Here is a 22469-nt window from a genome sequence, read left to right as displayed (position 1 = left end):
CAGGTTGGAACATTTCAGGCACACAATGGCCTGCCCTATATCACACAGCAAGTCTCTGTCAGAACTAGGGAGACAGGCAGTTTGCAAACAAACAGAACAGAACAAACTTAGACAAAGCGCTCTCTGCTCCCATGGTGTATTCTCCTCTTTCATCAGGGGTCATATGAATTTGGTTTAGATAGGGCCTTCAGGTTGATCTCAGACAATCCAAGAGCTAATTCATTGATGTCTAGCCTTTCCCTGGGGCATCCATGAATCACCTTTCTTAAACTGCCAGAATACAGCTTCCTTCTGGTGAGCATGGGAAGTGAAGTGTACCATGGGTTGCTGCAACAAAGATGTGGACCGGGGGTTGGTGCAACAAAGGTATTTGCTTCATGGTGTGTAGTTAAGATTGTTTGTGGGTCTCCCTACCTGCAAACAGGTAGACCTGGAAGGTAGCAAAGTTCAGGGGGCTAAGGGAACTCTGGGGCCAGACTGCCTGCTCTCAAATCCCAGTTTTCATGCTTACAATCTGCAAGCTTGGGCAAACTACATAAACGCTTTGTGCCTCAGTTTCCCCTCACTCTAAACCCAGCATACAGCCGGGTGCAGTGGCTCACGCTTGTAATCCCAACACTTTGGGAGGCCGAGGTGGGCAGATCACTTGAGGCCAGGAGTTTGAGACTAGCCTGGCCAACATGGAGAAACCCCGTCTCTACTAAAAATATAAAAATGAGCCAGGCATGTTGGCACATGCTTGTCATCCCAGCTACTAGGGAGGCTGAGACATGAGAATCACTTGAACCTGGGAGGTGGAGGCTGCTGTGAGTTGAGATTGTGCCTGGGAGACAGAGCAAGACTCTATCTCAAAAAGATGAATAAGTAAAATAGACATACTCTTAGGTATTTATTGTTGGAAGATTAACTACCTTAATGCACAGCAATGCTCAGATGACTGGGGAGCCCACAGGAGGCTGCTGTCACCATGACTCGCTCCTGCAGGGGAGGGGCTGTGCTAGTAAAACTCCAACAGGCCCAGTGCTGTGTCCAGAACCGGTCCTTATATTATTAATGCAGCCCATGCTGGAACTACTGAGTAGGAGCCAAAAGAGGAGGGAGCAGGGAGAGGTGGCATTTGGAGAGGGGACTGCGCACACAGGTCTGCTCCAGCATGTCGGTGGCATGCTGCACTTTCACAGTCAAGTTGGCTTTGCTGTCCGCCCACCGTCCACCTTTGTAGAAGGACCACTCCACACCCAATGGGAAACAAGGGACATCCACCGGGCTCTGGGCACCACGGCCCTGGGAGGACACGCTAAGAAAACCATTCCAGGCTGGGCACAGTGGCTTACACCTGTGATTCCAGCAATGCAGGAGGCTGAGGCAGGAGAATCACTTGAACCCAGGAGGCAGAGGTTGCAGTGAGCCGAGACTGCGCCATTGCACTCCAGCCTGGGCAACAAGAGTAAAATTCAGTCTCAAAAAAAAAAAAAAAAAAAAAAAAAAAGAGAAAAGAAAAGAAGGAAAGAAAAGAAAAGAAAACCATTCCAAACCTGTGAGTTGTTGTCTTTTTACTAGGATGATGGAAAACAGGGAATTGAGAATTTCCGCAGCTGCTTTCTCCAGGAAAGTAGATAAAAACTTTATATATTTCAGTTGGTCAAAATGCTCTAATTTGATACTGAATATTGTAAATAAGGGATATTTAGGCAGAGTTTTTTTTTTTTAAATAAGTTATCCACTGAAATGTATTAATGTGATATAAACTTGGGAATTGATGTTTAAAAATTTTAAACTCTTAAGTCCAGACTTATTTTTACATGGCACATTTGTTATTTGGCTATAAAAGTGTTAATTTTCTTTCCCAAGAACGAAAATAACATGAAAATGAGAAAAAAAAAAAAAAAAAAAGAAATTGAATGGCACGAAGAAAACAGATGAAAACACAAGACAAGCCCCGGCCACCCTCAGCGGGGCAGGGATGGGTGTGGGTCTCGCTCCCTAAGGCTTAGTGCATGCATGGTCTCTACAGGGGACTTTGACGGTCAGAAAAGGAGGCATTTTCATCACCAACAGGGTTAGAGAATGGTACAAAAGAACTTCTTCTCGCGAAAGGGGTTTTCTGATGCAGGCACTGGGATGATGAGAGGGTCTTCTCGCACGTGAGCTTCACAGTATGCCAGCAGGTCCGCAGCTGCCTGGGAGACCTGTGAGGACACAGAGCATAGGCGCTGGGTTAAAGTCCCCTTCACAGAGTGGGTCCGGGGAAGAGGTGACCACGTAGAGAGGGACAAGCCCTGGGATAGGCCGTATGTGTGCATAGCCTACGACAAAGTCATGCCCAGGCTGGAGGGAGGGCTTGTGCGTTCGAAGGGTGCCTCCAAGCAAGGGAGGCTGCCCTGGTATTGCAGGTCAGCATGGAGACAGGACTGAGGGCCGGCAGGAAGGCCCAGACAGCCTTACTGCACTGTCCAGGAGGTGAGGAGTGGACGCTCAGCACAGCAGTCTCACGATGACTTTGCTAAACCATTTCTGAAAGAATAAAGCAGAAGGCAGCCCTGGGCCAAGCCAGTGTGATCATATTTATTACTATTTGTGGGAAATAAAAAAGATCCTCTTTAAAGTTTCCTTTCTTGTTAAAGAATAAATCATAAGTGTGTTAATAACTCGTTGTTAAGCCCTATCCTATGTAGCTGTTAGACATGCCATGCTTACAGGCACATAGTATGTATAGTCCATGTCCTTGTATTTTAATCAAGATATCTGTGCTGGACATGTTCACAGGCTTGTCCCACCTCTCCATTTCTTTCACCTGTTTAGAAAAGTTTAAAGTTGTTACCCAGTTGGGTTTTAGTTTAGATTGTGAGATCTCGTTCCAATCAACGGAGATCAGACACAGCAGTAAGGACAACCCCAAATGCATAAGGAATAAATATATCTGCTTTCCCTTGTTCACTGTACTCTCATGGCAAGATGGCTAGTGAGGGTACCCTTCCTGCAGTCCAGGAAGGAAAAATTGCATTGCCGAAAGATGCTTTGTCTCAGCATCTATTTCCAACACTATTATTAGTTGTTTTATTCCAATCCACTCTTGTGACCCACACAGAGACACTTCATCCCTTCAATAGAACTCATATTTAGCTATGTTTTAGAAGCACACACGTTTTAATTTTATTTATTTATTTTTTGAGGCAGAGTCTTGCTCTGTTTCCCAGGCTGCAGTGGAGTGGTGTGATCTCTGCTCACTGCAACCTCCATCTTCTGGGTTCAAGTGATTCTCCTGCCTCAGTCTCTCGAGTAGCTGGGATTATAGGTACCCACCATGCCTGGCTAAGTTTTATATTTTTAGTGGAGATGGGGTTTCACCATGTTGGCCAGGCTGGTCTCAAACTCCTGACCTCAGGTGATCTGCCCGCCTCAGCCTCCTAAAGTGCTGGGATTACAGGCATGAGCCACTGTGCCCAGCCAGCACATAAGTTTTAACTTGGGGTGGCTACTCCCCTGCTGAGAGAGGTGCTCCTGACCAGAAAGTTCTTTCCCCTCCATTTCTTTCCAGGCGTATCTGAAGCCTGCGGGCACATGGCAGTTGCGCATCAAACTGTCCCCAAGCTCAAGCCCAGAGGAAGAGAGGGGTGGGACAGAGCAGGGTGCGGACGAGCATTCGCTAAGAGGGAGAGGAAGTTCCCAGCTTATTTTGTTCATGGTCTGTGTCATGTGCTTGGCAAATACACGCCTGTGCGTTAACTCATCCTGCCAATTAGGCTGTTCTGCCTGCGAGTGTTTATTAAAGGATTACAGGCAGGGGTAAGTACATAGCAGTCAAATGAAATCCTTCTAGTATATTCAATGTCTAAGTCTTCCCCAGAATGATAAAAAAAAAAAAAAAGTTCCATAGATGAAGAAAAAAATGTTTAGAAGCCTCCAGATACACAGGCATACACATTCCCTTCTGAGCTTTAAAAATAGGCTCATCTTTCAACATTTTACAACATTTTCTGATTTTCAGCCCAGACTTTGGCAATGACTACAAATAATTCTAGCAGAGATATACAATGAATGAATTAAACACATCACTCACAGAAACCAACTTGAAGTTGAGCCGATGAGTCAGTCTAGATACTGACAAAGCCTACATTTGTTAGGTATGTGGCATGCAGGAATGAATTCCTGTGAACATCAGCCTTCTAGTTCTACCCCTGCCCCTAAGATAGCTGTGTGACCTTGGGTAAGTAGCTCAACCTTTCTGAGCTTCACATCCCTCATTTGTAAAATTCAGGAGCATTGGAGAGCTCTAAGGTGTCATTTGCTCTAAAAAGTCTATGATTCTACCTTTAATAGAATCATGGTCGGTATTTAAGATCCTAAAAGTATGTATGTTGAGTTGAATGGGAGTGTTTGAAGTTTGCAGTGTTTTACAGAATGCCCATATAGGAATTTGGGTGAGGCCTAGGGGAAAACTGAGCCTGTGGGGGGCCTGTGAAGCCACCATGTGGAGACAGAGCACAAGTTTAGGGAAACAGACTCTGAGGCCCAGAGGACTGCGATGGACACATCAGTGAATGGAATCACATGGTGAGTGCTGCAGCTCAGGGCCATCGGGCCCAGGAGATTGAGCCCTCCCTTGCTGCCACCTTCTAAGGAAAGCTGAGCCCCTCTCCAACTGCTGGAGTCATGACCTCCTTAGTTACCACTCTGGCTTCTCATCATGCCCAGAGATGCAGAAACTGCTGGGGTCTCGGGTCTTCCTCACGGCCACCATGTTAGGACAGCCACTAAATTCATCCAGTGGCCCTCTCTGGCAACCCCTGGGCAGCGGTCTTCACTGCTGCCTGGGCAACACACACAAGGGCTGCAATGCCGGAACAACCACTTTCCTCCTCTAGGAGCCACTGTCCTTTTGGGTTTGGTAGGACTGGGCCCCTGACTCCAGTGAGCCCTTCCAGGAGCTCCGTTTAAGAATGGCTTGCCCAGGTGCAGTAGCTCATGCCTGTAATCCCAGCATTTTTGAAGGCCAAGGCGGGTGGATCACCTGAGGTTAGCAGTTCGAGATCAGACTGGCCAACATGGTGAAACACTGCCTTTACTAAAAATACAACAAATTAGCCAGGCGTGGTGGCGGGTGCCTGTAATCCCAGCCACTTAGGAGGCTGAGGCAGGAGAATCACTCAAACCTGGGAGTTCAAGCAGCGAGCTGAGATTGTGCCACTGTACTCCAGCCTGGGCACCAAGAATGAAACTCCATCAAAAAAAAAAAAAAAAGAATGTCTCATCTGACTATCATGCCCTCTTCAGTTTTCTAGTTTTCGCTTTTCTCAGCTACTTCATTTTTTTTGGACATGCTCCAGTTTCATCTGAATTCTCTATAGGCCTTGTTATCTCATTCAGGAAGGAAGTATTCACTATCTACCCTTTGGGGATGCAAGGGAAAGAACAAGGCAAGAGTCTTGCTCTCTAGAAGATCTCATTGTGATCTCAAACATGATGAAGTCATTATAATAATCCATGTGTGCTGAAATGTCACAAAAGCACACTTGCATGCCACTGTGGGTCCATGATGAGAGGCAAGGAGACAGGGGCGTCTGACAATCTGTCCACTCCCACACAGCCGTGGACACCTTGGTGAATCTGCCCCCTTTCTCCAGAGGGCAATCGCTGGACTTCTGGGCCCCGAAACACGATTTCCTGGCACATTCAGAATAGGTCATCTTATGTGCCCAACCCATATTGAACAAGCTCAGAAGGCAGCTGGATAAAACCGTAATACAAACAGTAGCTAACATTTACATTGAGTGCTTCTGAAGTGCCAGCACTGTGCTAAATGCATCAGATATACTATTTCATTTAATTCTTCTATAAGTACGATTCTAGCCTGGGCAACATAGCAAGACTCTACCACAAAATGAAAAATTAGCCAGGCATACTGGTGCATACCTGCAGTCCCAGCTACTCAGGATGCTGAGGCAGGGACATGGCCTTGAGTCTGGGAGTTCAAGGCTACAGTGAGCTATGACTGCACTCTTGCACTCCAGCCTGGGTGGCAGAGCAAGACCCTGTCTCTTTAAAAATAAAGTACAATTCCTATTTATTTATTTATAATTGACAAATACAAATGGAATATATTTATGGCGTACAGCGTGATGTTTTGTTACATGTATACATTATGGAATGGCTAAATCAAGCTAACTGACACATCCATTACCTCACATCCTTTTTTTCTTTGTGGTAAAAACATGTAAAATTTACTCTTTTAGCAATTTTCTTTTTTTTTCTTTTTTTGAAAATGGAGTCTCACTTTGTCGTCAGACTGGGGTGCAGTGGGGCGATCTCAGCTCACTGCGACCTCTGCCTCCTGGGTGCAAGCAGTTTTCCTCCCTCAGCCCCCTGAGTAGCTGGGATCACAGGCTCTTGCCACCATGCCTGGCTGATTTTTAAATTTTTGGTAGGGACGGGGTTTCACCATGTTGGCCAGGCTGGTCTTGAACTTCTGACCTCAGGTGATCTACCCACCTTGGCCTCCCAAAGTGCTGGGATTACAGGCATGAGCCACTGTGTCTGGCAAGCAATTTTCAAGTATACATCATAAGTACTATTCTTAAAGCCACTTTACAGATGAGGAAACTGAGGCACAAAGATTAAGAAGGTCACCCATCTATTAAGAGAGGAAGCCAGGCCGGGCGTGGTGGCTCACACCTGTAATCCCAGAACTTTGGGAGGTCAAGGTGGGCGGATCACAAGGTCAGGAGATCAAGATCATCCTGGGTAAAACCCTGTCTCTACTAAAAATACAAAAATTAGTTGGGCGTGGTAGCACGCACATGCCTGTAATCCCAATTACTTGGGAGGCAGAGGCAGGAGAATCACTTGAACCAGGGAGTTGGAGGTTGCAGTGAGCCGAGATCACACCACTGCACTCCAGCCTGGTGACAGAGCAACACTCTGTCTCAAAAAAAAAAGAAAAAAGAGAGGAAGCCAGAATTTGAAGCTAAGCTATACTATACTACAGCCATCCCCAACCTTTTTGGCGCCAGGGACTGGTTTCATGGGAGATAGTTTTTCCACGAACTGGAGGTGTAGGGATGGTTTCAGGATGATTCAAGTGCATTACATTTATTGTGTACTTTATTTCTATTATCATTACATTGTAATATAGAATGAAATAATTATATGCAATTCATCATAATGTAGAATCAATGGGAGGCCTGAGCTTGTTTTCCTGCAACTAGATGGTCCCATTTGGAGGTAATGGGAGACAGTGACAGAGAATCAGTCATAGGATTCTTATAAGGAGCACACAACCTAGATCCCTCACATCTGAAGTTCACAATTGGGTTTGTGCTCCTGTAAGTATCAAATGGCATTGTTGATGTGACTGGAGGCATAGCTCAGGTGGTGATCTGAGCAATGGAGAGCGGCTGTAAACAGATGAAGCTCCACTTGCCCACCCGCTGCTCACCTCCTGCTGTGCGGCCTGGTTCCTAACAGGCCACAGACTGGTACTGGTCCATGGTGCTGGGGGCTGGGGATCCCTTCTATACTATACAGAATCTATTATCTACACTCTATACAGAATCTATCCTTAGCTGCTACACAACAGCAGCTGCTTTGTTGATTGATGATGATAACCGTAATTCTCAAGTGGTCTGGAACGTTCTCACCTGCCCAGCCAGTGCACAAGAGGAGAGATCCTTGTGGATCAACTACCTGGGAGCTCACAGAGAAGGAGCGTCTCCCACCTAGAATGTCTTAGGTCATTTCATTTAACCTAGAGACAGGAAGTGTCCTCAGCTGGGACTCACCCCCTCTCCCTCAGTCCTGAGAATTGTGCGATGGACAGGGCTATTGTGGTCTCCAAGACTCTCCTTCCTCTAGGCTGTGACCCGTCAATCCCCTTCTGCCTACACATACAATCCGGCTAGTCAGAATTTGGCTGGCTAAACTGCCATGACAGCTTTCTTCTCCTTGATCAGTTTACCTGCCCATGTGGTTATCAACATCCATCACGGTCTGATTTGACTCTTTTAATTCTCTGGGAGCAACCTCAAGGGGTCTCCTCACTGGGGAAGCTGCACTATTAACCAGTACATCATGGCCACGCATTAAAGGAGTGGGCTTGGCGTGGCACGGTGGCTCATACCTGTAATCCCAGCACTTTGGGAGGCCAAGGCGGGTGGATCATGAGGTCAGGAGTTCAAAACCAGCCTGGCCAACATGGTGAAACTCTGTCTCTACTAAAAATACAAATACAAAAATTAGCCAGGCCATGGTGGCGGGTGCCTGTAATCCCAGCTACTCAGGAGGCTGAGGCAGGAGAATCACTTGAATCCAGGAAGTTGCTGTGAGCCAAGATCATGCCACTGTACTCCAGCCTAGGCGACAGAGTGACTCCGTCTCAAAAAAAGAGAAAGGAGTGGGCTCAAAAAATGTTGGGGCTTTGGGGGACAGCTCAGTAGAGGAGAGGTCAGGTTGGGCCCATGTTCCGCCCTTACAGCTCAGTGGCTGCAACACCCTAACAATCATGCTGTTCATGGTCTGGCCTGGCCAGGTCTAAGCAGGTCTAATCTAGGAATTTTTCTATCACCTCCCAAAGGTGATACTGTACTTGATGCCACAATTTTTCTTGCAAGAAAATGAATTGTTCTCAGATTGCCTCCTTTTGTTGCTTTAGGACCACAGTTGTGTTTGCTTAGTTATAGCTACACTCCTCTGGCTTGCTGAGTCCTGTCTGTGCACCCAGACAACAGGAAGGCACACACAACGAAGCCAGCATTAGTGCCAAGCAAGAAGTGCTCAGTTGAAGACCGAATGTGTGGATCTGGGTTGGTTCCATGCAATATTAATTTCCTAGGTGCACTCAGAATTACTGAAATGTAACTCTGTGAAGAACGGCCCACTTATGCACGCACAGCTGTGTCTAATAGAGTAAAAGTCATCTTACAGCAAAATAGTCAAGGGAGTTTTCCATCTTCATGACCCCCTCTTTTTACATAGTGTCTAAAGTCCTATATAATTTGTATAACCAAAGTATCTTGCCTGGGTAACCCCTGAAGTTTATTATAAGGTGATCTAAAAAGATAAATATAGGTAATGACTGTCTTAATGAGCCTGACACATGAAAGGTGGCGTCCCAACGGATAGCTCAGTATCCAGGTATTAATTAATCTAAGCCTCCTCCCTCCGCTGAGAGGGAGAGTGTTGGTAATCAGCCCTAGATTGGTGTTTATGGTGGGAGGTTTCCTTCAACACATACCAAATAGGGGTTGTAGACGCCGCCAGCTTCCAATAAACATCTAACATCTGGTAGAAAATTGAAAATTCCTTTACTGTGTATGCTTTCTCATCAAGCCTGAATTCTGCTTTCCCTCAAGTTCGCTGTGATGAAATGTCTGGAGCGTCTCTGTGCATCCCCGTCTTAGTATTGAACTGTCAGAGTTACAAGATAACAGATGTTGAAAAGAATCGGTAGCTTGGGAACAACTGTGGAATTTTACCATTACATTTTAGGGTAAAAGAGGTGATTAAAACAGCCCAAGTTAGCACATAATCCTGTTAGTTGCACTATAATTACAAGCTTCAATGATGGGAGAAAATGCCGCAATTACTATAGTCACATTCCACGACAAGACAGATGACATAATTATTATTCTGGCTGTGACAGCCACTGCGTTTATCCTTTCCATCTGAAGTACAGAGACCCACACCTATTTCTAAGCAATCCTGGTCTATTTCACAGTACTACTGGGAATCAATTAAAAACATCTTTGTTGGCTTTGTCTGTTTCTCCTTCAACCCCAAGAAAACAAAGCAAGATTACAGTTAATGGCACAGCGAGGTTGCAGCCAGCATGGTGTAATGGTCTATTTTACAAGGTCAAATTTGGTGCACACTCCTCTAAAAGACATCATACACTGCTTATCCTCAGCGGGATCCTTGGGACATTACAGGTATGTACCTCCCCTCTAAATTCTCAGCAAGCACTGCAGGGTGAATTCTTGTGCTTTTTTTTTTTTCCTCCTAACATCAGGACGCATTTGAGACCCACATACCAGTTCCTAGGGGCAATCTCTAGATACTGTCTTACTTTTTTTTTTTTGGAGACAGAATCTCGCTCTGTTGCCCAGGCTGGAGTGCAGTGGCACCGCCTTAGCTCACTGCAGCCTCCGCCTCCTGAGTTCAAGCAATTCTCCTGCCTCAGCCTCCTGAGTAGCTAGGACTGCAGGCACACACCACCATGCCTGGCTAATTTTTTGTATTTTTACTAGAGATAGGGTTTCACCAAATTGGTCAGGCTGGTCTCAAACTCCTGAGCTTAGGCAATCTACCCGCCTCGGCCTCCCAAAGTGCTAGGATGACAGGCATGAGCCACCGCATCCGGCTAGATACTTTGACATTATGGCTTTCAGTGGATCCCAGTAACTACTTTGTACTGTTCCCGGTCAATACAGGCAATGCTCACTCGTTGGTGAATGGCTTGTGTGGGGAGAGGCTTCCACCCAGTGGGTGGGTCCTAGGCCACAGCCAACATCAAGCAGAGAGTGGGTTAGGTTATACCTGAAGGTGAAAACCAGGGAGCGGAGAGTGGGCAATATGTATGAATAGAAGAATAATTCAATAGAGTCTGTCTTTGAGTCTTTAAGTCAAATGTCCGTAATAGTGGACTAGCCACCATGAACTACCTTCAGCATAGGCTTCTCCACATCAAAAGTTGATTGCACATTGGGGACTAAATCTAAGATGCTTAAGGAGAGTTTGTAATATCACCAAATTAACTTAAGTAAGCGTAGTTCTGACACGGCCTTCAGCACAGGAAGAGCAAAGCCCTCACTTGTTTAGAATATGATTGACCTAGATCCGCCCTGGACCTTGACTTCAAGCCCTTTTGACAGGTCAGTGTTTGTCTCCTCTGACTATCTCTCAGTTTTGATATTCCCCGAATTTCCAAAAGGAAAGCCATAATTCCATCATTTTGCAAGTTTACCATCCTGGACAAGATGGACACTCCAGGCACTCAGCTTTCATTCCTACAAATGAGAATGGCAACACCTGCAGGTTTGTGGCTAAATGGATGCCATTATACATTGCTGTGGTTTCAAAGTGTTGTCTCTCAAAAGCATGTTCTGGAAACAGTGCAACCATGTTAGGAGGTGAGGCCTACTGAGAAGTTATTAGGTGATCAGGGCTCCGTCCTCATGAACGGATTAATGCTGCTAACATGGGAAGGGGCTCCTTATAAAAGGATGGGTTCGGCCCCTTTTGCCTCTCTGTGCCTCTCTCCTTGCCCTTCCGCCATCTGCCATGGAGTAACACGGAAGCAGCCCCTCACCAGATGCGACCCCTTCCCAGCCCCCAGAACTATGAGTTAATAAATTTCTGTGCATCATGAATTACCCAGTCTGTGGCATTCTGTTACAGCAGCACAAGCTAATTAAACCATAAGTAATGTTCTCTTTTATATTTATGTCTGTAATTCATTTTAATTTTTATAAAATGTAAAAGGTGTATGTGTAGATTCATTTTTGGCACGTGAATGTTAAGTTGTTCTTGTGGTATTTGTTGAAAAGACTATCTTTCCTTCATGGTATTGGCTTTGCACCTTTGTCAAAGATCAGTTGGCTATATATTTTTTTCTTTTATTTTTGTTTCTTTGTATATGAAAAGGAAGGAGCAGTTGGCTATATTTTTATGGGTCTATTTCTGGGCTCTCTAGTCTGTTCCACTGATCTACATGTCTACTCTTTCACCAATATCACATTGTCTTAATTACTGTAGTTTTATAGTAAGTCTTTCAGTCAGGTAGTGTCGGTTCTCCAACTTTGTTTTTCTCCTTCGGTATTTTATTGGCTATTTTGGGTCTTTTGCCTTTCTATATAAACTTTAAAATCATTTTGTCAATATCCATAAGATAACATTTGCTGGGACTGTGGGTCCGGGTGCAGTGGCTCATGCCTGTAATCCCAGCACTTTGGGAGGTTGAGGCAGGTGGACCACTTGAGGTCAGGAGTTCAAGACCAGCATGCCCAATATGGTGAAACCCATCTCTACCAATAATACAAAACTTAGCTGGGCATGGTGGCATGTGCCTATAATCCCAACTACTCAGGAGGCTGAAGTAGTAGAATTGCTTGAACCTAGGAGGTGGAGGTTGCAGTGAGCCAAGATCGCACCACTGCACTTCAGCCTGGGCAAGAGTGAGATGAAAGGAGAGAGAGATTGAAAGAGAGAGAGGGAGAGAGAGAGAGAAAAAAAAAAAAGAAAAGAAAGAGAGAGAGAAAAAAAGAGAGAAAAGACAGAGAGAGAAAAAGAAAGAAAAAGAAAGAAGGAAAGAAAGAAAAAATTTGTAGGGATTTTGATTGGGATCACATTGACTCTACAGATTGAGTTGGGAAAAACTGCTATTTTAACTATATCGAGTCTTCTTATCCATGAGCATGGACTATCTCTCCATTTATTTAGATCTTTGATTTCTTCCCTCAGAATTCTGTCATTTTCCTCATATACATCTTTTGTATACTGAATATATCCAGTATATTTTTGCCCATCCTTTTACATTCAACTTGAGTCACTTTATTTTAGGTCTATGTCTAATGCAAAATATATTCTTTCTAAAGGTTAAATCTGAGAATCGAAATTAGTTTTCCCACTTAACAGTTAGTATTAAGATAGACATATCTAGTATTGTTCCTGTTTTATTTTGCTTTTTGAAACTTTTACATTCTTTTTTGTTTTCTAGTTTATGTTCCATTGTCTTTATTTCTTGTCCTCCAGAAATTAAGAAGTATAGGCTGGGCACGATGGCTCATGCCTGTAATCCCAGCACTTTAGGAGGCTGAGGTGGGTGAATCACCTGAGGTCAGGAATTTGAGACCAGCCTGGCCAAATAGTGAAACCCCATCTCTACTAAAAATATAAAAATTAGCTGGGCATAGTGTTGCTTACCTGGGATTTCTTGAACCCAGGAGGCAGAGGTTGGAGTGGGCAGAGATTGCTCTACTACATTCCAGCCTGGGCAACAGAGTGAGACTCTGTCTTTAAAAAAAAGCATTTTCTCTTTATAGCCTTAATATGTTTATAATGTTAATCAATTTTAGAAATGAAGTTATATTTATTGATTCACCCCTATGAAATATGAGGAAATTGGCTACACTGATCATGCATGTTTTCCTCTAGTAACTGAACCCCTTCTCTGGTTGGAGGAATTATCTGCTTTTATGAGTCCTACTGTGGGGAAACAATTATTTCTCCTAATAGATCTGAAGATGTTAAATACTCACCTTCCCAGAACCTCTTGCAACCTGACACATGTGACTTTGCTTCTGTCTATCTGACATACATGTGGCAGACTTTGATGAGAGATCTGAGAGGGAAGACATTAGGAGCTTTTGTTCTGGTGGCAGTGGCAGTAGCCCTGGCTAGAAGGTTGAGTTCCTGGCTCAGAGTGACAGTGGTTCAAACTGCAGCACGCAGTGCGGGGTGGTGGTTGCAGCAGTTCCGTCCTCAGAGTGTTCTGCAGTGTTGTTTTGAGTGCTGTTCCCAGAAGACGAATCTTTTTTTTTTTTTTTTTTGAGACAGAGTCTCACTCTGTCACCAAGGCTGGAGTGCAGTGGCACAATCTTGGCTCACTGCAACCTCCGCCTCCTGGGTTCAAGCGATTCTGCTGCCTAGCCTCCCGAGTAGCTGGGACTACAGGTGCGTGCATGCCACCATGCCTGGCTAATTTTTGAATTTTTAGTAGAGACAGGGTTTTACCATATTGATCAGGCTGATCTTGAACTCCTGACCTCGTGATTCACCCACCTTGGCCTCCCAGAGTGCTGGAATTACAGGCGTGAGCCACTGCACCTGGCCTGAAGATGAATCTTAAGCCCACTTCTCTAGACTTTCTAACAATTTTACAAGCTAATCAAAACTCCTTTAATAAATTCCTTTTATGATCAGCTTAGATGTCCATCAACAGTGGACTGGATAAAGAAAATATAGTATATATACACTATGAAATATGATGCAGCTATAAAAATGAATGAAATTGTGTCCTTTGCAATGACATAAATACAGATGGTGGCCATTATCCTAATTGAATTAATGCAGGAACACAAAACCAAATACCACATGTTCTTATTTATAAGTGGGAGGTAAACATTGAGTACACATGGTCACAAAGATGGGAACAAGAGACACCAAGGCCTACTTGAGGGGTGAGATGGGGAGGAAGGTAAGGGCTTAAACATTGCCTATTGGGTACTCTGTTGACTACCTGGGGGATGAAATTATTAGTACACCAAACCCCAACGACATGCAATTTACCCACATAACAAACTTGCACACGTACCCCTGAACCTAAAGTTAAAATTGAAACCAACTAACTAACTAAATTCATTTATATTTACTCAGCCAGGGTAAGCTTCTGTTATTTGCAACAAAGACCCTTCGACTTACAGGTTGCCATATTTATACCCTCCTCTTTTCTCCCTCACCCATTTTAATGTAATTTTTTTTTCTCTCTGTCACCCAGGCTGCAGTGCAGTGGTGCACTCTAGGCTCACTGCAGCCTCTGCCTCCCAGGTTCAAGCGATTCTCCTGCCTCAGCCTCCTGAGTAGCTGGGATCACAGATGTGCACCACCACACTCAGCTAATTTTTGTATTTTTAGTAGAAATGGGATTTCAACATCTTGGTCAGGCTGGTCTCGAACTCCTGACCTCATGATCCACCTGCCTTGGCCTCCCAAAGGGCTGAGATTACAGATGTGAGCCACCGCACCTGGCCTGATGTAAGTATTTTCTAGAATTGTCACAGTCTACTACTAACAAATACTTATTTTTACATCATATAGATTTCTGAGAAGAATGATAAAAATTGCATTTTGTAAAAGTGGTCACCATAGTTATTCTTAATTCTAAGTTTACATTGATTGAATAACCACTGTAATTTCTTTCATACCATGCCATCCTGGTGTGGAAATTATTTCAATTTAGTCAGCTGCCTGGATACCATGTTACACACGTGTATGTGCAGAGTCCAGAGGAAGCAGGAGACCACCTGGGCCATGGAGCTGGCAATCCTGAACAGGAAGGTCGTCTCTGAATAAGTCAGAGGTTAAAAAAACAGCGTGGCAGTCGACCGGGTGCAGTAGCACGCCTGTAATCCCAGCACTTTGGGAGGCCAAGGCAGACAGATCACCTGAGGTCAGGAGTTTGAAACCAGCATGGCTAACATGGTGAAACCCCGTTTCCACTAAAAATACAAAAGCTGGGCTTGGTGGTGGTGGGCGCCTGTAATCCCAGCTACTCAGGAGGCTGAGGCAGGAGAATCACTTGAACCAGGGAGGCAGAGGTTGCGGTGAGCCGAGATTGTGCCACTGCACCCCAGCCTGCGCGACAGAGACTCCATCTCAAAACACAAACAAATAAAAACACAATGTGGCAGTGACTAGAAGAACCCCAACGGTCCTGGGAATAAAGAACAACCACAATGGGCTGATGTAAGCTCTTCGTTGGGCTGTGTTTGCTTACATTTGACAGCCTCTCAGGGTGGAACTTTTGAAATACGAGGCAGTGCTGAAGGCAGTAGACTGCCCGGTCATTCCCATGGAATTCGACATCAGCCTCACTGGTGAACTAGTGTTCTTTTTGCTGCTCCCACTGATGTGTGTGCATTCCATCTGCTGACACAGATGGACAGAGGTCCCTTTCTACCATTTGGTACCTTCAGTCAATGGAGTAAGAAAGTTGTCTGATGCCCAAATCTGAAGGCTATTAAGAGTCAGAATTGTGAAGACTGCGTCTATCACACTGATAAAGAATGAAGCAGAATGTAAGACTGAATATTATAACCTGGCAAAGCCCATTTGGATCCTAGCGATGGATTGCTGAGGCAGATCACCTTTGGAGGGTGATGACTCAGACTCATGTCTCTACGGTGAGTGAAATCGTGGGTGTTCTGTCTTTCAACAGTACTCTAAAACAGGGGTCCCAACCCCGTGGCCATGGACCAGGACCAGTGCGTGGCCTGTTAGGACCCAGGCTGCAGAGCAGAGGTGAGCGGTGTGCAAGTGAGCATTACCATCTGAGCTCTGACTCCTCAGATCAGCAGAGACCTCAGACTCCCACAGGAGCGTGAAACCTGTTGTGAACTGTGCACGCGAGGGATCTAGCTTGCATGCTCCTATGAGAATCTAATGCCTGATGATCTGTCACTGTCTCCCAACACCTGTCCTGTCTAGTTGCAGGAAAACAAGCTTAGGGCTTCCACTGATTCTACATTATGGTGAGTATGGAATAATTATAGCAGTAAAGTGCGCAATAAATGTAACATGCTTGAATCACCCCCAAACCAGCCCCCACCGCCTGTGGAAAAATTGTCTTCCATGAAACCAGTGCCTAGTGCCAAAAAGGTTGGGGACCGCTGCTCTAAAAGACTGGAGAGACCGGGGAAAATGGCAGTGCTATCTAGTGGGAATGCGACGGTGCGAGCACTGAAGATCTGGGCATGCGTGGTGCCCTGACAAGGGCTATGAAGGATGTGTCCAGCCCAATCTCGTGCAGACTCAGAGGGATACTAATATTCATCCTGATGAACATGAAGTCCTCTGCCATAGCAGATCCAACAGCACGAAGACGTGTTGGTTCTGGATGCTCTCTAGTGATGGAAACTGGATTTGGAGATAATTTCGTCTTGAAAACATTTTTTTTTTGAGATGGAGTTTTGCTCTTGTTGCCCAGGCTGGAGTGTAATGGCATGATCTTGGCTCAGCACAACTTCTGCCTCCCAGGTTCAAGCAATTCTCCTTCCTCCTCCTCCCGAGTAGCTGGGATTACAGGCATGTGCCACCATGCTCAGCTAATGTTGTATTTTCAGTAGAGATGGGGTTTCTCCATGTTGGTCACGCTGGTCTTGAACTCCTGACCTCGTGATCCACCAGCCTGGGCTTCCCAAATTGCTGGGATTATAGGTGTGAGCCACTGCACCCAGCTTGTTTTTTTTTTTTTTAAAGGTATTATTATTATTATTATTGAAATAAAGTCTTGCTCTGTTGCCTTGGCTGGAGTGCAGTGATGTGATCGGAACTCAATGCAGCCTCTATCTTCTGGGCTCAAGTGATCCTTCTGCCTCAGCCTCCTGAGTCGGCACATACCACCATGTCCAGCTAATTAAAAATAATTTCAGTAGAGATGGGGTCTCATTATGCTTCCCAGGCTGTTCTCAAACTCCTGAGATCAAGCAATTCTCCCACCTTGGCCTCCCAAAGTGCCAGGATTACAGACGTAAGCCATTGCACCCAGCATAAAAAATGTTTTAATTATAGGACCATATGTTTATACAAGTATATGTGTACATATATACACATATGTGTATTTCTATAAAAACATACATGATATAAAACATATTGTCTTAACTATTAAGTAGACAGTTCAGTAGATTAAGTATATTCACATTCTTGTGCAACTATTAGTACCATTCCTCTCCAGAACTTGCAAAACTGAAGCTCTGCCTCTATTAAACAACTCTCCATTCTCTCCTCCCCACAGCCCCTGGAGATCACCATTCTCTGTTCTGTATCTATGAATTTGACTACTCTAGGTACCTCATATAGGTGGAATTCAAGATTTTGTCTTTTTGTGGCTGGTCCTGAAGGTTCATTCATGTTGTCGCATGTGTTGGAGTTGCCTTCCTTTCTAAGGCTCAACAATATTGTGTTGTATGTATATACTACATTTTGTTTACCCATTTATCTGTCGACAGACATTTAGATAGCTTCAGTGCCTTCGTTATTGTGAATAACCTGCTAGTAACATGGATGTACAGATCTCTCTTTAAGATCTTACTTCCAATTCTTTTGAGTCTATTCATAGGTGACACACGGATTGTCTCATCTGATCCTGTTTCTATAATATTGATTTGGGCCCTGTGGAATCCTGATAAGTAAGCAACAAGGAGGAAGGCGTCCCAGGTTGGGGAGAATAATTGTTCTGGGAGGCGGCTAACCACAAACAGCCTGCTTGCACGATATCGTGTTCCCAAGCATGCAGCCCCAGCAGAAGGACTCTAACTGTATGAAACCCCTCCAGCATGACCCTATACAACTTCCAGCCCCTGCCTCTTTGAAGACAGTTCCTTTTCTGCTGTGCTGCCCGTTGCGTTCTTGCAACATACTTTCCTTTTAATAAATTTGCTTTTTTTAAAAAAAAAAAACAACAACCTATGACTGCCTTGGCAAATTCCTTTAGTGCCCATGATGTTGGCCCTAGCCATCATACCTGCAACAGACCCCGTATTAAAACATGTGACTGAGCTGTTCCAAGTACATGAAGCCCATCCTTTGGTGTGACCAATGCCTCCTATGACTCTGTGTGTGGGTATAGACACGTGCAAGACCCTCAGCCCCTGCTCCTTGTGACTGAGCGAGAATTTTCTCAGAAGCTTTCTTATAATCTTAATGTATATTATTATGTGTAAATTAACATAATTATGCACATCTGTATCTCCTTTAGTGAAATTCAATGGAATAAAATGAAATAAGTTTGCTAAAGAAAATCAGCACATATTTGCATTATACTTAAATTGCTGCATAATTGAGAGTGTACCTATGTTGCCGTGGACATAAATGGCCACTTGGTTGGGTAAAGAATTCGTTGTAGATGCTGTTTCTTCTTAGGCTGACACCTTCAGAACTGCAGTGAAGTGTTGTGCAGATTGATATTTTTCCTCCTTTGTGGGTGAGGCAGTGTAGTGTAATGATAGTATCCAAGGTTCTGGGTTTGTATCATTTCTTCATCAAATGACAACTCTGGACTTGTTTTCTTTCTTTTTTGTTTTTTTGGTTTTTTTTTGAAACAGAGTTTCACTCTTGTTGCCCAGGCTGGAGTGTAGTGGTGCGATTTCAGCTCACTGCAACCTCCGCCCCCCGGGGTTCAAGCGATTCTCCTGCCTCAGCCTCCCGAGTAGCTGGGATTACAGGTGCCCACCACCACACCCAGGTAAATTTTGTATTTTTAGTAGAGATGGGGTTTCAACATCTTGGCCAGGCTTGTCTTAAACTTCTGACCTTGTGATCCACCTGCCTTGGCCTCCCAAAGTGCTGGGATTACAGGTGTGAGCCACTACTCCCAGCCTCCTTTTTTCTTTTTTGAGACGGAGTCTTCCTCTGTTGTCCAGGCTGGAGTGCAGTGGTGATCCTGGCTCACTGAAACCTTCTCCTCCTGGGTTCAAGCAATTTTCCTTCCTCAGCCTCCCAAGTAGCTGGGACTACGTGCTCACCACCATGCCCAGCTAATTTTTGTATTTTTAGTTGAGATGGAGTTTTACCATGTTGGCCAGGCTGGTCTCAAACTCCTGACCTCAAGTGATCCTCTCACCTTGGCCTCCCAAAATGCTGGGATGACAGGCGTGAGCCACTGCACCTGGCCCAGGCCTGGTTTCTTGTCTGTGCAATGTGGTACACATCGCACCAACATCTCAGGGCTGTCATGAAAATTCAAGCACCTAACACATATTAAGAATATATCCAGGCTAGGTGTGGTGGCTCATGCCTGTAATCCCAGCATTCTGGGAGGCCAAGGCGGGTGGATTGCTTGGGTTCAGGAGTTGGAGACCAGTCTGAGCAACATGGCACAACCTGTTCTCTACAAAAGTACAAAAATTTGTACTGGCTGGGTGTGGTGGTTCGCACCTGTAGTACCAGCTACTTGGGAGGCTGAGGTGGGAGGATTGCTTGAGCCTGAGAGGTGGAGGCTGCAATAAGTCAAGACTGCAACACTGCACTCCAGCCTGGGTGACAGAATGAGACCCTGCCTTAAAAAAGAAAAAAAGAAAGAAAGAAAGAAAAAGAACGTAATCAAAGTTAGGGGTGTTTGTCCTAAGTGACTGCTTCTTCTGCCTATATTCTTTTTTTTTTTTTTTTGATGGAGTTTTGCTCTTGTTGCCCAGGCTGGAGTGCAATGGTTCTATCTCAGCTCACTGCCACCTCCTCCTCCAGGGTTCAAGTGATTCTCCTGACTCAGCCTCCCAAGTAAGTGGGATTACAGGCGCCTGCCACCACGCCCAGCCAATTTTTGTATTTTTCATAGAGACAGGGTTTCACTATGTTAGTCAGGCTGGTCTCAAACTCCTGACCTCAGGTGATCCACCTGCCTCAGCCTCCCAAAGTTCTAGGATTACAGGCATGAGCCACCATGTCCACTCCCGTCTGCCTAGATTCTTAACGGGCTCTTTATTATTAGTATTGTTTTTGTTTTGCTTTTTGCTATTGACTGATTTTTTGGTGGGGAGGTGACTCTTCCCTTTTGAGATTAAGTACCTCAGCAGTATTTGTGTCTCAGCGTTGATCATTTCTCTCACACTCTTTTCTGGAATATCGCAAACAGTTTGGACCTGCAGATTCAGGTCTTCCTTTATTTAATGAAGCCGTTTTATGGAAAATACTCGAGTATTTTCTATTCCGTTTATTCTCTCTGCCAGGAACATTCGAATACAAATGTGGGAATGCTGTTGTCAGTCTGGATTTCTATCACCTTCTAATTGCTCCAGTCTGACACTCCATCTGTTTCATTTCCTGTGTGCCTTTCTGAAGCCTGCTCTAGGTGATCACTGCGGTTTTCCACAGCATGTGTGACACTCTACTCTTTCCAATGGTGTTCCCATCCCCCTCCAATTCTTTCCTTAGCTTTTTTACCTCCCTTTTCAACTCATTAGTTTCAGCTCTTCTTCTTTTTTTTTTTTTTGAGACGGTGTTTTGCTCTTGTCCCCCAGGCTGGAGTACGATGGCGCCATCTTGGCTCACTGCAACCTCTGCCTTCCGGGTTCAAGCGATTCTCCTGCCTCAGCCTCCAGAGTAGCTGGAATTACAGGCATACGCCACCACGCCCAGCTAATTTTTGTATTTTTAGTAGAGACGGGGTTTTACCATGTTGGCCAGGCTGATCTCGGACTCCTGACTGAAAGGTCTTTTAGGCTGACTGATGGCGCCATGGACGCCATGGTAACTCCTGTGACCTGCACGGACACTCCAGATGAGTTCCTGGAACTAAAGTTCCAGTCTGAAGTAACTGGAAAACCGCAAAAGGAGAAGAAATGATCCACCCTTTCGGTGCCTAATTAACTTGAGACATTCTTCTATTGTTCCTTATTCCCACCTCAATTGATAAGGCAATTGGGCTTTGTAACCAACCTTGGTCAACCTCGTCACTTCAGACCCTACAACCTCCTCCCTGCTTGCAAAAACCACCCAGAACTGTAACCTGTAACTTTCCACTGCCTACCCCAAACCTATAATACCAACTCCTATCGCACCGCCCTTTACTGACTTTCTTTTTGGACCTAGCCCATTTGCACCTGGTTGAATAAACAGCCTTGTTGCTCACACAAAGTCTGTTTTGGGGGGGGTCTCTTCATTCAGAGCATGCATTTTAACATTGATTTCAGGTGATCGACCTGCCTCAGCCTCCCAAAGTGTTGGGATTATAGGCGTGAGCCACCGCACCCAGCCCAAATACATTTTTAAAAGACAGGGTCTCACTCTGTCACCCAGGTTGGAGTGCAGTGGCACAATCTTGGCTCTCCGCATCCTCAACCTCCCAGGTTTAGGTGATCCCCCCACCTCAGCCTCCAGCTAGGATTACAGGTACATGCCACCACACCTGGCTCATTTTCTGTGTGTGTGTGTTTATAAGAAATATATATATATGTGTGTATATATACACATATATATATAAGAAATATATATGTGCATATGTGTGTATATGCACACACACACACACACACACACACACATATGGAGTAGAGATGGGTTTTTACCATGTTGCCTAGGCTCAGGCAATCCTCCTTTCTTGCCCTCCCAAAGTACTGGGATTACAGGTGTGAGCCACTGTGCCAGCCTTAGAAAATTCTACACTACTACTATAGAAAATTGGGTAAAGGGTAGGAATAGCCAATTAGCAAAAGAAGAATTAATTAAAGCCCAGTAACAGTCAATGAAATCTATGTTAAAATAACAAGGTGTCAGCAATAAAGAGATGGTATGACATAAAGACTGAGAGTGAAGGCTTTGGAGATAGACTCCCTGATTTCCCAGCCCTGGGCTATCACCACTTGCCAGCTGCTGAATTTTTGGCAAGTTAATTAATCTTTATAGGCCTCAGTTTCCTACTTTATATAATTAGAGTATCCACTTCATTGGACTGCTATGAGAATTGAGTGAATTTAATGTGACTTGCTCAGAACAGCACATAGTGAACACTCAGTAAGCGTTGGCTATTACCATTATTATCTGTTAAATTGGTATGGCATAATGAATGGTGTTTTGGGGAGAGTTTGGGAAAACAGACATACATTACTGATAAAAATATAAATTGATATCCCTTTCCATAAGGAAATTTGATATCGATTCAAACACTTTCTTATGTACCTAGTCACGTGTTGCTTAATGGCAGGGATGTGGTCTGACAAATGCCTTGTGAGGTGACTTCATCATCGTAAGAACGTCATAGAGTTACTTCC

General features: G+C 44.8%; 1 protein-coding gene across 1 annotated transcript in view; it reads right to left on the bottom strand.

The window, feature by feature from the left end:
* Positions 1–1460: 1460 nt before the first annotated feature.
* The window catches only part of GNG4 (G protein subunit gamma 4), an 81998-nt gene continuing 60989 nt past the window's right edge, over positions 1461–22469 (bottom strand). The window contains exon 4 of the mRNA XM_032242293.1: positions 1461–2189. Coding sequence (XP_032098184.1) covers positions 2061–2189 — 129 coding nt within the window. The 3' untranslated portion in view covers positions 1461–2060. The remainder of the gene's footprint in view (positions 2190–22469) is intronic.

Source organism: Sapajus apella, unplaced genomic scaffold, assembly GCF_009761245.1.
Source record: "Sapajus apella isolate SASKATOON/1434 unplaced genomic scaffold, GSC_monkey_1.0 scaffold49, whole genome shotgun sequence".
Classification (NCBI taxonomy): Eukaryota; Metazoa; Chordata; class Mammalia; order Primates; family Cebidae; genus Sapajus; species Sapajus apella.
Note: the sequence above shows the minus strand (reverse complement) of the source record. Positions and strands in the feature narration are given on the sequence as shown.